This window comes from Gadus morhua, chromosome 6, assembly GCF_902167405.1.
Source record: "Gadus morhua chromosome 6, gadMor3.0, whole genome shotgun sequence".
Lineage (NCBI taxonomy): Eukaryota > Metazoa > Chordata > Actinopteri > Gadiformes > Gadidae > Gadus > Gadus morhua.
Genome location: NC_044053.1, coordinates 12399626 through 12417140, shown reverse-complemented (window position 1 = coordinate 12417140; position 17515 = coordinate 12399626). Strand labels below are relative to the sequence as shown.

Sequence of the window (17515 nt, the reverse complement as noted above, 5' to 3'; positions counted from 1 at the left end):
CAGGAAGCTGGGAGGAGATGAAGGGAGGAGAGCATGTGGGGGGAAAGTAAACACAGCTCCAGATGACAAAACACTGATCACCCTGGAGACCTTTACCTCTGACACACACTCACACACACACACACACACTATGTCGGGAATCCCCAAGCCATGAACTGCCACACACATTGAACCCACAGTTTATTAGTGTGCGTGCGCCCGTGTGTGTGTGTGTGTGTGTGTGTGTGTGTGTGTGTGTGTGTGTGTGTGTGTGTGTGTGTGTGTGTGTGTGTGTGTGTGTGTGTGTTTGGTTAGGTTTTGTGTATGTTGGTGTGCATTTGTGGTACTGTAATCAGCGTTTCCAACAGTTTAGCTCTGGGCTGAAATGCTGTTGCATGTATTCATGCTTGTGAACACAGTGATGTCCATGACAGAACGGTGTGTGTTAATGTCTGTGGAGTGTGTGTTTGTGTGGGTGTGTTTGTGTTTGTGTGTGGAGTGTGTGTATGTGTATGTGTATGGGTATGTATGTGTGTGTGTGTGTGTGTGTGTGTGTGTGTGTGTGTGTGTGTGTGTGTGTATGTGCGTGCGTGTGTTTGTGTGATTGTGCGTGTGCATGCGTATGTATGTGTGTGTGTGTGTGCGCGTGTGTGTTTGTGCGTGCATGTGTTTGCGTGTGTTTGTGTGATTGTGCGTGTGTGTGTGTGTGTGCGTACGCGCGTGTGTCTGTGCGCGTGCATGTGTGTGTGTGTGTGTGTGTGTGTGTGTGTGTGTGTGTGTGTGTGTGTGTGTGTGTGTGTGTGTGTGTAGCCAAGCTGTGTGTATGAGAGGGGAGGGAACAAAGTGGTCCGGCGGTGCTTCCTCCCCAGTGCGCGCGGCCCGGGGTTTAATCAATACCCAGCCTCTTTTGTTTTGCCGCCGCTGCCGAGCAGAGGAGCGGCCATTCAGCGCCCAGGGGTTAATGCCGGAGGTCAAGTGATTTCACACCCACGCCCGGATCCTCGCGTCGCCGCGGCGACCACGCCTCCGTCCACCATGACACAAGCGTCCTGATTTATGGGCTCGGAGAGGACGGAGTGAAGAAGGTGAGGGGGGAAATGGAGAGAGGGAAACGGAGAGAGGGAGATGGAGAGCAGGAAAGAGAGAGGGACAGAGGGAGGAAGAGATGGAGCAAAGGGGGGGGGAGGGGCAGTTGGAATTAAAATATCCAAATGCAAACGAATGGAGGGATGGATGCCGAGAGAGAGAGAGAGAGAGAGAGAGAGAGAGAGAGAGAGAGAGAGAGAGAACGTGCCGGCGAGCGACAGACAGAGAACACCCCCCCACACACCCATGTGGGTGTTTATTTTCCCCGTCTTTTCTCTCTCCGTGACACGACCCTTTTGTTTCAACCAACTGCTCTACATGCGGACAGAATGGTAATCTTTATTGCAAATAATGCCGGTTAATTCACACAACCGCGACTGAAAGGGCGAATGATCGTCAGCACAATGCTGAGCGAGGCGTGCCGGATTAGAATATCAATAAAGCTGACGGCGAAAGTTTGTGAGAACTGTTTTCATTGGCAATTAACAAATCAAGCGGCGCCTACATTTCTCGGCCGTTTACCTCTTTAGTGCAAGGAGTGAAAACCGTTAAGTGTCCTCCCGCTTGCCCCGTTTTTAGCGTCTGTATCAATCCGTCTAATGGGCGGAGCAAGCGACCAGAGGGAGGAGGGAACACCAGAGGAATTATGGGAGAACTTATCTGGCGAGGGTCATTATTTAAAGCCTCACTATTCCAAACACGCCACTCCTCCAATGAGAAGGACAATAAATAATCTTTCCAAAGAAAATCCCTCCACTGCAAATTCTCCCGGGATACAAGCCATCATTATCAGTGGGAGGAGACAGACAGCAATTAATAACGTAGTCACCCGTCTCTCGCAGGGCATCCATCTTGTTTTTCATTAGGTCTATGGCGGTATGCAAGCATGCATGCGGTGTGTGTGTGTGTGTGTGTGTGTGTGTGTGTGTGTGTGTGTGTGTGTGTGTGTGTGTGTGTGTGTGTGTGTGTGTGTGTGTGTGTGTGTGTGTGTGTGTGTGTCTGTGTGTGTGTGTGTGTGTGTGTGTGTGGCTGTGTGTGTGGCTGTGTGTTTGCATTGCATTTTGCGAATAAACCACACTCTCATCCCCCTCATTCGGTCGTTCTCTGCAGGGCTGTCCATGTTTTGGGGCTAACTCTGTGATCTTGACTTGGAACACATCTAACACCTCATTACTGCCGTATTAGAACGCCCTTTTGGTTGACTCCTCCAGATCCCCCGTTTCTTTGTAATCCCGTGTTCGGAGGCGCTGTCCCCCCTACACGAAAGGGACGCTCGGGCTAGCATTAGCATCCTGCCGGTCTCTGGGGTTGACGATAGCAATTACCTTCAACGACAGGCTGATGTGAAGCCTTGTTGATTGGCAGCCGCCCCCAGAGAAGAGGCTGAGTGAGGTGACAGCTGGGCTCCCTCGGCCGCCCCAGGCTCTGGCCCGGTGTCATCCGGCGCGCGCCAGCCAAACTCTTCCCCGTCGCGGAGGTACAGATCAGTTCCATCGCGTGTGCCGGCCAAGCCCTTCCCTGTGCCCGTCATCAGACCCTCCACCCCTGTACAGACACACTGTGAGCGTCCTGTGTGTCACGTCCTCCCCTCGCCCCCTGGGTCGGTCTCCTGGTATCCCAACAGACGTGTGCACACACACACACACACACACACACACTCCTGTAGCGCGTGGCCGTGCTATTCCGTTATGCGTTATCCGCTATGCTACTCTGTTAGCTATGTTGCTACGGCAGCAGCAGCAGCAGATTTGGCACATCAGCGAGTGTTTCCACAGCACAAGCCTGAGGAAATGAAGCGCTCCACGATCTATTGATCCCCCCCCCCCCCCCGCCCCCTTCAACTCTCTGCTGTGCATGGGGGGAAACTATGTTTTCACTGCCTCACAGAAACACAGCTCCATCAATACAGCTCTCCGCTCCACGGCTACAACACAGGCAGCGTCCCAGGAGGCTCGGGATAGACTCTGACTGCTCACTGTACACAAACCCCCCCCCCCCCCCCCCCCCCCCCCCCCCCCCCCACACACACACACACACACACACACACACACACACACACACACACACACACACACACACACACACACACACACACACACACACACACACAGTGAACGTGGTGTTTGTGTATGTTGTGATGTGTTTGTTATCGTGCAGACGGGAACCCGGCGACGGCTGCGAGGACAGTTTAAGGTGTGTAAGAGGCGTTTTGTTTAGCACTGTGTCGTCATGATGTATTGCGTAATGTAATCCCAGGAGTAAATCTCTCTCTCTTCATCTTCTCCCTCGCATTTTTTTCCCTAGTTCCATCTTTCTGGCTCTGTGTTTTTTCAGTCTTTCTGTCTTTATTTTCCTCTTCCAATTGCTCTTTCTATCTCTCTCTCTGCCTTGCCGTCTCTCTCTCTCTCTTTTTTAAAGACACTCAAACGCACGCACAAACACACACACACACAGACACACACACTATGTACGTGGGTAGTTGTTGGCTTTCAAGGCTCAATTTCCCATGCATCAAAATAAGTGGCAATAAACAAATCGCTGCGCTAAACGGCATCAAGGTCACATCAATCTGAGCACAACAATGCTGACTGGTGTCACCACAGTCTATTAGGTGAAGGCAGGGGGGCAGGCCAGACACGTGTGTGTGTGTGTGTGTGTGTGTGTGTGTGTGTGTGTGTGTGTGTGTGTGTGTGTGTGTGTGTGTGTGTGTGTGTGTGTGTGTGTGTGTGTGTGTGTGTGTGTGGAAGAGCCCTCTGTCAGCACTGATAAAGACCCACTACTCTTATTTACGGCCCACTGTACCACACGTTAGACACTCAGCCTTCAGCCGGTAAATAGACCCATTGTACTATACAGTAGGGGGGGTGTCTGTGTAAATGTGTGTGTGTGTGTGTGTGTGTGTGTGTGTGTGTGTGTGTGTGTGTGTGTGTGTGTGTGTGTGTGTGTGTGTGTGTGTGTGTGTGTGTGTGTGTGTTGCCAAGGGAGCTGGATGTGCACACAAATTTGATATTTGTGTGCACATCCAGCACCAAGTGTTTTGCTGTGTTCTGGAGGTAATTGATATTGCAATACTAAGCAATCTTGTCATTTTCCTTTTTAATTGCTCACCATCAGCCCAGGGCACAACATATGGGTAATTAAACACATGTATTTGTACCTGAATGTCTCCTCCATATGAATAACTCGTATATAATTGTACATCTCAGTTGGCTCTAAAACAAACGTTTCACTGTTGAACATTCAACATTCATGTGATGTTTTGTGTATGCCCAAGCCACTGGTTTGAACGGGGCTGACTCCAAGGTCATGCATTGCTGTTTAACAGCGCCAACAACTAGAAAGGAAAATAAGAGGAGGAAAAGGTAAAGGTTCTACTTTGCAAATATAAATCTGCACACACACATCTTCCCATCACACATCCATTATATGAGAATTATCAATCGGGTGAAGTCACCGGCAGCAGTCTACATTCCCTACCTCCCATCCTCCAGCCTCAATTTAACCAAACAGACGCTACGTGGGGCAGCCCACCGCTTAATGGAGCCATTCCCTCTGTTCTTAGAGAGAGAGAGAGAGAGAGAGAGAGAGAGAGAGAGAGAGAGAGAATAGAGGAGGGGGTGGTTGAACTACAGAAATACTCTGAGAGTGTTAGAGTATGACACGTGCGTGTATGTTTAAAATAAACACCTTATTAAATGACAAGCTTTCCCTGGTTGGCGCTAATTAATTGTGCTCTGCCACTGAATGCTAATTTACTGGGGGGGAGATAAAAAAAAAAACTTGTCCCAAAGGCAGAGGGCTACCCTGCTTGAACTTTGCCTCAGAAGCACCTAATTCACCAGTGACTGCAGCTGTGTCCCTCTCCGGGACTGCAACACTATTAAATTAGAGCGACCGGGCCATCAATTTAATAAGCGCTAGAGCAGATCATTTGAATAAGGACAGTATTAGTATTCTAGCGGAGGACAACTAAGAGCAGCTGACCTTTTTCACCGCCGCCAAGAATCCTTGAACACGTCCGGCTGCATCAGAGCACGGCGTAATAAGGCCGTCAGTGTTTAACAGTGTCATGGGGGGAGGATTCTCCCGCTTGTCTTTTCCCGCCCGCCCCCCTATCATTTATCCCAGGCTATCTCTCTAGCTTTCTCTCTCTCTCTCTCCCTTTCGTTCTTTCTTTCCATTGTCTCGCTCGCTCACCGTCCCCCTGCACCCTTCCCTCCCAGCACCCGGGCCTCGAGCCCAACCTTAACCCAGAAGACCCCCTCACACCTCTGGGTGCGGCCTGCTATTGTGGGCCATGGTCTGGCTATAGAAACTTGACAATCAGAAACAGGGCCGATATGGTTGACAGAGAAATAATACATCAACAATTTTTTTAGAAAGAGTACGAGGGGAAAAAGAGAGGCGGCAAAATGTTAACACTGTGTTTATGATTAATTGCACCAAAACCAACAGGCGAATCCCCGTGCACGTGGGCCTGATGCATGCGTGTATGCATGTATTCATACAGTGTTTACTCCCCCGTGTGTGTTTCCCCCAGATGTAACATTGATTTATCTTCATGTTGGGGTGTGGAACTGATCGATGCGCATCAAAATTCCCCATGAACTCCCCCATCACAAATCAGACTCCGACCTTTGGCTCCGACATCTTTAGCTGCTGATGCACACCTGGGGGACGGACTATTAAGCAATGCTTCAACACATACACTAAGTGTTTGGGACAGTACACAACTGAATTGGAAAGACAGCGTAGCATTAGCTGTAGGAATGCATCAGGCTGTAGTAGCATAGCTCATCCACGCAGAGAGTTATGGCGCCTGTCAGAATGAGACAGAGGGACAGAGGGACAGAGAGACAGAGAGACAGAGGGACAGAGGGATAGAGAGACAGAGGGACAGAGGGACAGAGAGATAGAGATACAGAGAGTTAGAGGGAAAGACGGACAGAGCGACAGAGCGACAGAAAGACAGAGACAGAGACAGAGAGACCGATGGAAAGAGAGACAAAGAGACAGAGACAGAACTAGCCTTTCGTCAGCGGGAAATAAAAATCTCTCAGGCTTAGGATCGTAGCACTGCAAGTGCCTACTTCCCTAATGGAGTGGTAGATTGTAAAAAATAGAAATAAAAATCATGACGTTCTATGCTAATCTGATGGGGAGAATAGCTCAACACTACCTCACCGCACTAACAGGTAGGCTGTTAACACGCCTCCCTTTTTCTCAAGTCTGTTAGCAACCTTCCATTTACCAGAGCGCTCCAAGGTAACTCCGTTATGACAACACAACAATCAATACAAGGCTGTGAGTGGAACAAACGGGCTACAAGGGGAACACGGAGAACAAGGTCTCCGTCTGACTGGCCGCCCTGTTGCCACCTCCGGGGCTGTATCCAGGGAGATGATAAATAAACAAGATGGCGGCCCCCTCACTCACCATGCAGCACTTAAACCGCCGAGTACAAGTAAGATCCATAAATAATGGGGGCTCCAGACAGGAGATATATGTTAAGCTTGGGCCGGCACTGTGTTTTATGGGGCTACTTGCAATGTTGATGAATATTTGCCGGTTCACAATCATAGCTTAATGTCAGCCCACAATTTGTTGCAATTAGCCAAGTGATTTATTGGAATGCCTGGGCCGAGTGCATGGTAACAATTAACACTGCTTTCTCTAGGCTTTATATTAATGGGGTGCCGCAGCAGAGGGACATTTCAACAATAGCCCGTCAGTTTGTAGGCTTCTTGGTGAGGGGTGGCGTTACAAGCACCAACAGAAGCACAGCGTAGAAAGAGTTCAACGCGCCATTCTCCACCATAGGATTTGTTGTACATTTTGACTGCAAAGTTTGCATGAATAACATGCTTGTGTTGTGTTGTTCTTTGTGTGTGTGTGTGTGTGTGTGTGTGTGTTGTTCTTTGTGTGTTGTTCTTTGTGTGTGTGTGTGTGTGTGTGTGTGTGTGTGTGTGTGTGTGTGTGTGTGTGTGTGCGCCATGATCATTTGTAACAATATTACACAGCAATACCTTAGTAATATAACTATATAAAGTATCTGCTAAAATACAACATACAATACAAACAAAAGCAAATGTCGACTTAATAACTATATATTTATTCTTTCATTTAATTTTTGATTTGAAAAACATTTAACTGTTTTTTGTTAAAATGAACAGATTTAATCAAACACGGTAATTTGTGACAATCAGGATCTGTTTAGTTTTTTTGTATCGCACACAAATATTTGGAGAAATGTGTGCATGCACCAGCAGTATTGATATAAAAAGATTTTTTTCCCTCCAAAAACAACTATTTGGCATTGGTGTGTTTGCCTCTGCAGGACCACGCAATGAAACAAATAGTAAAAAAGAGTCCAAACAGCTGGTCTGTCTGGCAATAGCCGGGTTCAAGTGGAGCGATGTGCCCCTAAACGGCTAATAAACGGCACAAAATGAGCCCGCAATTAAATTTATACACTTGATTGCACTGCTGTCATGTCCACTACAGTCTTATCGAACACCTGGGATCTATTTCCTAATAGAGAGAGAGAGAGCAAGAGAGACAGAGACAGAGAGAGAGTGAAAGAGAGAGAAAGAGCGAAAGAGAGAGAGGAAGAGAGAGAGTGGTGAACAAAGCAATGTTTCTCCTCCTCTGTGCTGATGGATTCACAGGGTTTATTCTATGCTCTTCCAATCTTTATTAATATTTTTTGGCAGTAGATTCCTTTGACTTAGGCATTGTTTGAGATCCAAAAAGAGAATGGTAGGGTTTAGGAGAAACTTTGTTTCCCTTTAATTTAATTTAAATATTCTTTATTTGTATTAAGTTAGCAGTATAGCCTTCCGAAAAAAGGGTTTTATGATTGTGCATTCATCCAGTTTACTTATGAAAATAATAAACAGAATGAAGAACCAAATAAAGAACTGCATCGCTGACAGTTTAAATATCTCAGGACAAAATGTCCAGTGTTTTGAACAAATGTGCATGCTAATCTATAAGGTGCATGGAGGGTTTATGTGTTACCCACAGCCTATCTCATACAGCCATCTGCATGCATGATCTCGTCTGCCAATACACAATAATGAATAATGTTTCAAATATAATTAAATAAGAAATTGTCTTCTGACACCACGGAGTGCTGACAATGCAAAGCAACTCCACCACTTCCTAATCTAAAAAGGTGTGGAAGTGAATTAAAATCGATCAAACTAATGTGTTTGTTAAAAAAATACATATGTTTATGCAAAATTTGGCGATGCAATGATTTTCTCTCCTTCACAGATTTCAGGCATTCAACCCTCAATTATTTAACACAATTTCCAATCTCTATTCACTGAAGTCAATTCACAGCTGTTCCAATTTTACAAGTTAAAAATAACGTGAAACATAATAAAGAAAATGACGCCATCCCTGGGAAAAGGGACTAGCAAATAGTTTAAACTAGACATTATAGTAACCCATAAAACATATAAGGCTAACTTGAGAATTCACAGGTCAGCAGTCTTCTACATTTAATGGGTTCAATCAGCGAAAACTTTGACCGTGAATAACGACACAATGTGGTGGGAATAGACGCACACCCCCTCAGTAGAGCCGTCGAGTGCGGCACATCAAAGGTGCTTTTAGGTGTTTGCTTTTCCAACACCTAAAATCTCCTGACGGGCCTCAGCTTTCCCTCTTCGCTGTCGCTGCTCACAAGTCAAAAGCCGAAAGAGCCCGATTATACTAACAAAATCAAGAAATAATAAAAATCTAACTTACTGAGACAAGATAAGTGAAACCGATAGGGTCACATTCAGCAAATCACATAGATTTACCCATCATTTGGTTTCCAGCCGATGTCCTAATTATATTAGAGAGAGCAGGTTTAATAGGAGAAGTCACGTTTCAGGGACTCTGGACTCATAACCTTTCTCTGACCACTGCTAAGCCACATAAAGTATGTGGCAGGAGGCCAACAATAATTTAGCTAACCCTTTTTTAATTGTAAGAGGGTCACTCCCAATGCCCAGTAGAAGGCATTATCCACTGAACTGCATCTGACAAGGGCACATTTCCCAGTGGGAAGAGGCACCTTGCAGGCAGGCCAGGAAGACCGAAAAAATTGAAATGGAGGAATTAAAGTAATTTTTGAGGTCAACTTGGTGCTGGATCTTGAAAGGATATTTTCAAACATAATATTTGTTTTACTCTGTTGTTGATTTATATTAAAAGGTTATGCCTAATAATATGTTTGTGTTTTTTTTTTTGTCTATTGTGGTGACTGAACAGGGTTAGTGAAAAGCACAGAATCATAAATTAAACTCGAGTCAACTCAGTTATTTCATAATTTTGTTAGCATGTCAAGCAATTATATGGCAATGTCATATTCTTCTCGTTACCTGGTTCAATGATTGGCTAATGGCATTTGTAGCCTTTTGTAAATGATGAGCGGGTTCCTGAACGAATCAACAATGACTTCAATATGTGTGACACAAAAAAAAGATCAAATACAAAATACAAAATCAATGCTACAATTCTACTAAGTAATATCTCATCCACTACGCGAGAATGTGAAGGGGAGAGAGTAAACACATGCTTCTCTGCTCCTTAAATCGTGCACTCTGTGATGGCTGACTAACAATCATCATTATGGCTTAAATAGTTACCTGTGAGGATGGCCATAAATCTTGTTAAAATAACCAAAACCGTCTCTTGCGCATTTTACCCACAAGAAGGCAACCTGCCTGTGAGCACAGACCATCTGTACGTAGTTAAAGCCGTACGCACACAGATGGCAGCCAAACACTCCCAAAGTTGCTCCGTCCGCACGTCTAACCTTACAAAGCAAACTAATTAACAGTAAAACGCCATGAGAAGGAAGGAGCCGTTTGAAAGCGTTCACAGCGACTCTAATGAGCATGGAAGGAGAAGGGAGAGAGAATGAAGAGAAAAGGAGAGAGAGAGAGAGAGGTCATCTGTGTAGTAATGCAAGAGGGATGGGGTCTACTACCGAGGCTCTAGTTTTATTGCCCTTTCTAAGGTGCCCATTAAACGAAGGCCACGGTGGGCGAGGCTCTGTCCCAGAACACGAGGCTCAAACAGCAGCACGGGGCATAGGCCATGGTGGGAGTGATGGCTGAGTTTAGCAGAGAGGGACACAATCTCTGGAAGCTTCATTTGTACAAATAGATTGAATGTTCATGGTTTGCTTTGATTTAGCATTTATGTGTGTGCTTCGATTGGAAGTGAACAACAGGAATAACGCTGGGATGAAAATATTTTATCGTTGACTAAATTAAAACAAATACGTTGATGAAACATTTTATTAAATACAGGCAACGCAATAAGCAAAATCAAACCGAATCAATTTCATTAGGATATTAAACAGCCAACAAGGGACTGGCATGTATGTGTGAGCTGAGCGTGTGTGAGTTTGTAGCTTGTTTGTTTGTTTTGTTGGTATTTTCATAATAATGTGAATATCTTTACACTTTCAGTGCCCTCCCATTCTGATGGAATTCATTTAGTGGAAAGGAGGACAACTCCTTGGAAAGTTAATTAGTAGGAAACCAGCCGAGGAAAAGGCAGGAAACCAGAAATGACCCAGCTGCCAAAAGTAATAACATTTTCATTATTTATTTCATTATTCATTTATGGATGTGTTCAGACAGAATTAATAATAGAAATCCCTGGGAGAAAATAGTTGTGCTGGAACCCTATTACCAACAGGCCAAGTCCGGTGGCACAGTTAGTTAACATGCACAAATGTACTGCCCCCCAACAAATAACTATCAAGTAGGGTGCTGGTCTATTTGGTGCCCAGGAACCTCTCCATATGTAATATTTGCCTTTCACGTAATTATCTTATTCCAGTTGAAGGTTGTTTGTAAACTATAACTCCACCTGCTATATGTCTTCACATATTAAAAAAAGTTCATTGATTGAAAAAAAACACGCTTTGGTCAAAGCAGTTATGAGGATTTCATCAAAATATGCACCTCACTTTCGCACTTGTTTATTTGGTTTGACTCTTTTCGTAACATTGCAAACTGTCCATTTTAATTATCGGGAAACCTGTAATGAGATACAACAATTAATTACCCACTGATGGGCCATGGTTGGGATTTGCACTGTTCTATTTCTTCCAAATGCTCTTCATTTGGGTCCAAACTTTACTCTGCATGATATTCCCTAGTCTGGCCTAGGTCTGCTTATTTGCTCACTGTTTACAGCAACACTTCCAGGCCAACCGAGTTCTGATTTCCCCCCGATGTGATTCCAAACACACTCTTCAAGCACACTGCGCCATGAGGAAATGAGGCCACAAAAAGCGTAACGGCAGATTACTCAAGGCTGGCCAAGGATCCCCGGTACAGAAAAAAAACAAAAACAGATTTTTTATTCCCACTTCCAACTGCGCCATCTCAGATAAAAGTGTGTCGGAGGGAAAATGGGATGACTGGTTATTCTCTTGGCATATTATTATTTTTACTGATCATGTGTTTCCCTCACCAGCTTCCCGACCTCCAAACCGCCCGGTTCAGCTCCACCGCATTAGAAGAAACAAAGAATTGGGAGCGGATGGCGAGGGAGTGTGAGTTTCCCCATTGGATCTTTACAACTATCTGTGGGTCATGATCACGGAAGGGGGGGGGGGGTGTGCGCCTGCATATGTGTGTGTGTGTGTGTGTGTGTGTGTGTGTGTGTGTGTGTGTGTGTGTGTGTGTGTGTGTGTGTGTGTGTGTGGCGGCGACCGAGACGCTCTGCCATTATGGGGGGGGTGCACCGAAGTAAAAAAAAAAAAAAAAACTAACTAGTAGGGAGCCTTGGCCACATGTCAGTGGAGCGTTTTTTTACATTAACCATACGTAAGGTGTTCCTTCCTCTCGCAAAGCAGCAGGGCCACGGCCATGTGTGAATAATCATGCCGAGGTCCTTGGAATGGCCCCCACCGCCAAGTGCAAGGGCAGACCAGCTAGTGGGGGAGAAAGAGAGCGAGAGGGAGAGACAGAGTGAGAGAGAGGGAGAGGGGCACGGGCTGGAGAGAGGGGGGCTCGGTGGGGCCAGGCCCGTCGTAAATGCTAACACGTTGGAGGATTTGCATGTGCTCACAAGCTTGGCTCATTAGCCGCTAATTGGCAAAGCTCTCTCTCTCTTTCCCCGCTCTTGCGCGTCTTTGTTCTGCGAAATGTTTCTCTGTTTGTTTTATTCAGCATGCGGGGTAGGGGGGAGGTGGAGGGGGGTTTAAGAGAGCAGTGGACGTACAAGGTAAGCAAGAAAGAGAGCGAGAGCGAGAGAGCAAGGGAGCGAGAGAGAGAGGACTGTGCTATGCATTAGATCCTCCATTTTTCAAATGTAAGGGCCTAAGCCCTGAAACGCAATGAGGGATCAAAATTGAGCACTCAACCTGCTTGAGCAAATTAGCAGTGAGATCAGGGGGGGGTAGTGCAAAGAGAGAGCAAAAGAGAGAGCGAGAGAGAGAGAGAGAGAGAGAGAGAGAGAGAGAGAGAGAGAGAGAGAGAGAGAGAGAGAGAGAGAGAGAGAGAGAGAGAGAGAGAGAGAGAGAGAAAAGGGCCTCTTCTCTTTCCATCTCTTCCCTTCCTTCACTGCTCCCAGCTGGGAAATGGTAGGAAAACATCAACACAGCTAAATGGCAAATTATTACCAAAGCTCCCCCAGTGCTGAAGCAGAAGTAGACGTATTGGAGTTGTCATGCAGGGAGATGGCCAATGCTTCCCTATGATTGTCCTCACTATTGGACTGTTTGATCAACATTAAACAAGACAATCAAATGCAGAGGTAAAGGTAAATGTTCCTGCAGCAAAGGAGATTGGGGGGTGTAGGGTGGGGGCTATAGGACGGGAAGAAAGAAAATAGGTCTGAAGTGGCCTGTGAATACATACTTGGCAGCCCCTCCATTGCGTGAACCCTTCCCAGAAGGCCTCAGGGCAGCAGCCATTTCATGATTGGTGATTTCAAAGGGCTGGGTGCACCTCCAGGATTTCTGCTGTCATTGACACTTTCTGTTTCCGCATGCGTCTCGCTCACTTTCTCCCTCTCTTTCCCCAACAGGACCTCCAACGCCACCAGAGGCCGGTGGATGGGGGGGTAATTGTCTGTTCCTGTTGGTTTAGGATTTTATTTGTTTTTATAAAGATATAAGACTTCAGGACCTGAATGTGGTTTTCTTTGAGTAACCCAATGCCACGACATTGACCCTGCAGAGGGACATGCAGACTGCCAGACAGACAGACAAGACAGGACAATGGAACAGGGAGAACTCTGAACGGATTTGTATTATTAAATAACAGTTGCTGCTGAACACACTGATGCAAGCAGTCATCAAGACTCAAGTCCCATCAAGTCCCACCATCTCCTTTCACAACCAAGTCTACAATCATATGAACACACATCAGATCAGAACCCAGCGGCAAAAAAAACACTGTCCCTGACCAACAAACGCCTTGCAGCGATTGCCTTGCATTGGTCGGACAGCTTCACCGGGACTCGGACAGGTGGAGTGTGACCCCGAAAGAGGACCAAAGAGTAAGGGCCTCAAACAGACTGCACCTGAGTATCTTAACCAGTATAAGGCGTGTCAAGGGCTGGGGATTAAAGCCGTTCAGACACCGACCCCGGCGAGACCCCGGCGACTGAAACAGCCCTAACAAGGCCTCAACCACACGGCGTCTTCAGACACGCAGCTGTGAGGGAGCGTGCTCCGGGCACCGGGCGGTCGCAGGCAGCGAGCTGGTGGCGGCGGCAGCTCCGGGGTCACAGAGTCAGAGCGATAGAGGACGAGAACATTTCAGTTAGTGTGCGTGCGTGTGTGCGTGCGTGTCATGGGACTTTTCCTTTTGCCATACAAATTTTTGCCATTGCAGTATTGAGTTCAGTTTGTCCTCTAAAACGTGATGTGGTTGCATGTGACCGTGTGTGTGTGTGTGTGTGTGTGTGTGTGTGTGTGTGTGTGTGTGTGTGTGTGTGTGTGTGTGTGTGTGTGTGTGTGTGTGTGTGTGTGTGTGTGTGTCTGGAGGAGAGAGAAGCCTCATCTGTTAGCAGCACGGCGGGGCCGGGCGCCGCGTGAAGGAGAGCGACAGGGCGTCACCGACGACGACATTGATGGATGCCCTGAATTCCGTAGGCAACTTGGGCAATTGGACACATTAACAACAGGCACCTGCTTCCCCCACCCGTACAAATCTATTAAAAGATAACAGCAATGGCGGCTCCCGCGCTATTAGTAAATTATAGCCTCTGTCTGTGAGGTAAGTGTAGGCCTGCCTTCTCTGACCCCCCCCCCCCCCACCTCCACCACCAACTCCCCTCCTGATACACCACACACACACCCCATAGGCGGTCTAATAATGCCACCTAGTGGCATACGTCTGTAACTAATATATAGATATCTTTTTATCATTCTGCTCCATTGAAAATGTCTGATACCCATCATAATTGTAATTGAAAAAAATTAAAAAAATGTTTTCCCATCAAAAAATAACATAATTAATCAATCTAAAACAAGCTTTCCGTGCCTTGTGTCGATCAAAACCGGGAGTTTTAAGAGTGCGTTTGGGTGGGCTTCCTTGAGTGAATAAGCATGAGTGTGTGTGTGCGTATGTGTGTTATAAGGGTTGTCCGATAGCCCTGAGACAGTAAAAACTCTCGTTGGGACAGTTCAAAGTCCTTCATTGTTATTTCGCCCAAGTACAAAGCACAATGACACAAGGTAAAGAAAAACATCACTTGCAAGCATGTGTCAAACCCCCAAAATGTTAACATTGAACGCTCAACTTCAACAGATCACTTATAGAGGACATGCGATTCATTTAAAACTGCCCCAGCATTAATAGCCGATTTACATCCTGACCGCAGGGCCTAAAAACACCAAGTTCAAGAAAACATCACATACAGTCGTTTTGAGCAAATACGTTTCAGAGTGATCCCTGTCTGGTGGGTGTGTGTGTGTGTGTGTGTGTGTGTGTGTGTGTGTGTGTGTGTGTGTGTGTGTGTGTGTGTGTGTGTGTGTGTGTGTGTGTGGGTTCCTGTGCGTCTGCGTGTGTGTGTCTGCATGCGTGTTAGAAATGGACAAGGTGGATACAAACCATAAATACTTTAACCCAAGGCAATTTGTCAGGATGTGTAAATGTCTCCAATTCCCCAACAGCATTGCAGTAAAATGAACAGTCACATCAGAAGTAACAATCCACAAAAGGATCACACTTTTAACACTCTCTCCTCTGCATCAGACCACTATAAATCTCCCTTTGTCCCCCCAACCCCCTCCCTCACAAGACCGTCTGCTGTTGTCAGATATCATGCTTTGACAAAGGCTTCCACCATCATTGTCTTGACAGAAATATGATATGTGAAACTGCAATGTCACATCACTTAACATGATTTAGCCCAAGCTAGCCAGCACCATTTTAATCAATCAGACGTGTCACCCTTTTTTTCGCTGTAATGATGGCAGAGGTATAAGATCTCTGTGTTAGGTTGATCTATAAGACTTATCTGGGCTACTGATTTATGACTTCTTGCAGCTAATGTACCGCCAGAGCCTCTTCCTCTTCCTGTGAGCAAGGTTTCCATCAAATTCGAAAATAAGTGGAACAGCCTTAGCCCTTTGGCAAAGGAACACATTTTTTGCCATTGATTCAGATTTTGAACACTATACATCCCTATTCACAGCAACAGGACAGGCTCTGTTCACACTCCATTGCCCGGCATATTTGTATCTCTCTTGTATCTCTCTAGGAATCGAGCATAAACATCTCTGCCCAGAGAGGTGCATGCAACCATAAAAAAAATACCTTCATTTCCCATGACTACAATACAATATAACTTTTCCACAAGGATTTTTCACAACTGCCTTTCACGGTGGATTACGCACATAAAAAATCCCCAAAAGCCTTTTAATCTTTGAATGTTTGTATCATCTGTTGCAAAGTTAGAGTTGAGGCACAATACCTAACTAAACTCAAAGGCCTACTTTGAGTACAACTGAGGAACCCATGGTTACCGTACCTGTAGACACAACGGAGTGACTGGATCCACAAGCCAGCAGCTTCACCTTCCCCATGCAGCCCTGTGCAAACGGCCGCAGCGGGCCCTCCTCGTTGGCGATCGCCTCTGGTCGGCCATGCCCATCGTGGCCCAGCTCTCTGCTGCCCCAGCTCAGCAGCTCTGGACCCAGCTGACACTGCCCTCCCTGGGGATGCAGAGAAGATGGGGTGGAAGTGTTAGCTGTTAGGAATCATGTTGAAACAAATAAGAGACTTGCAAGTTTCACTACCAGGTCATGTGTTTATTTTTGGTAGAAGAGTATTTATTTATAATGAACATTATCTTTACATGAAATGTTTTCTACCTTGCTTTTGAAAAAAACAGCGTATCTGAAAATATAGTATAGTGTACGCACGCAGGTCATCAATAGCCTCGTATTTATATAGAATGTGCCTTCTGCACTTATAGATCCTTACTCTGGCACCAATACACACAAACACACATACCAGCATCATTCCCACATGTATGCACACTCTTACACAAACTCCCACTCCCACAGCAATATTACTAGCACAATTCCATCCGACTGATATTGGATTTTTCTGAAAGAGTAAACCAATAGATAACCTATTACAAAATTATAAAGGGTCGATAGCTAATTTTGTTGCATTGATTACCACTTGGACATTTAACATGCACCCTGTGGCCACAATATGTTTTCAGCAGGCTTAGATCCCCATTGGCCCTCATGAGTATTACAATTATTGATTGAGACAGAGGACTAAAAATGTCAAGCTGTTCATTAATCTTAATAAAGAGTGGACTTGACCAATACACTTTTCCCCCAATGACACACACACACACACACACACACACACACACACACACACACACACACACACACACACACACACACACACACACACACACACACACACACACACACACACACACACACACACGTTCTACAAGAGATGTGATTTAAGTATTTCCTATTAGTAGATCAACTGCACACAAAAAAGTTTGTTATATCAATGCTTACTTTTGGCTCTTTTGCAGCTCAAAATAACTAAAAAACTAAATATTAACCTCTTAAGCTCCAGCCCATTTTTTATTGTTTAATTTGTCTAATTAATATGCTTGGTGTTTTAGTTGTGTTTGGTGTGTGTAAAAAATACTTATATGTGCTTGTAGCGTAGTTTTTTTTTTTTTTTAAATTTGATATGACTATTTCTACATAATGTAGGGACATTTAAAGAGTTTTTGTGTTATGTGTTGCATTGTATTTCGTTGTCCGTTTTGCCAGTTGGTCTATGTGCATGCATTGGAATGTTCTACTTGTCATCAGTGTGGGGGGCGAATCATCAGGTCAGCTGGGGGAGGGGTTTGGGAGAACAGGAGGGGGGGGGGGGGGGGGGGCTTGCACGTTGAAAGGACCGGGTTGGGGGGTTGCCCGGGTAACCGG

The 17515-nt window shown here is 45.8% G+C and overlaps 1 protein-coding gene across 1 annotated transcript in view; it reads right to left on the bottom strand.

Annotated features, from left to right (window-relative positions):
* LOC115545808 (ultraviolet-B receptor UVR8-like) overlaps nucleotides 1-16562 on the bottom strand; it is a 112714-nt gene extending 96152 nt beyond the window's left edge. Inside the window, exons 1-2 of the mRNA XM_030359246.1 lie at nucleotides 16557-16562; nucleotides 16072-16255 (exon numbers count right to left, since the gene is read on the bottom strand). Coding sequence (XP_030215106.1) covers nucleotides 16072-16255; nucleotides 16557-16562 — 190 coding nt within the window. The remainder of the gene's footprint in view (nucleotides 1-16071; nucleotides 16256-16556) is intronic.
* Between the last annotated feature and the right edge of the window lie 953 nt (nucleotides 16563-17515).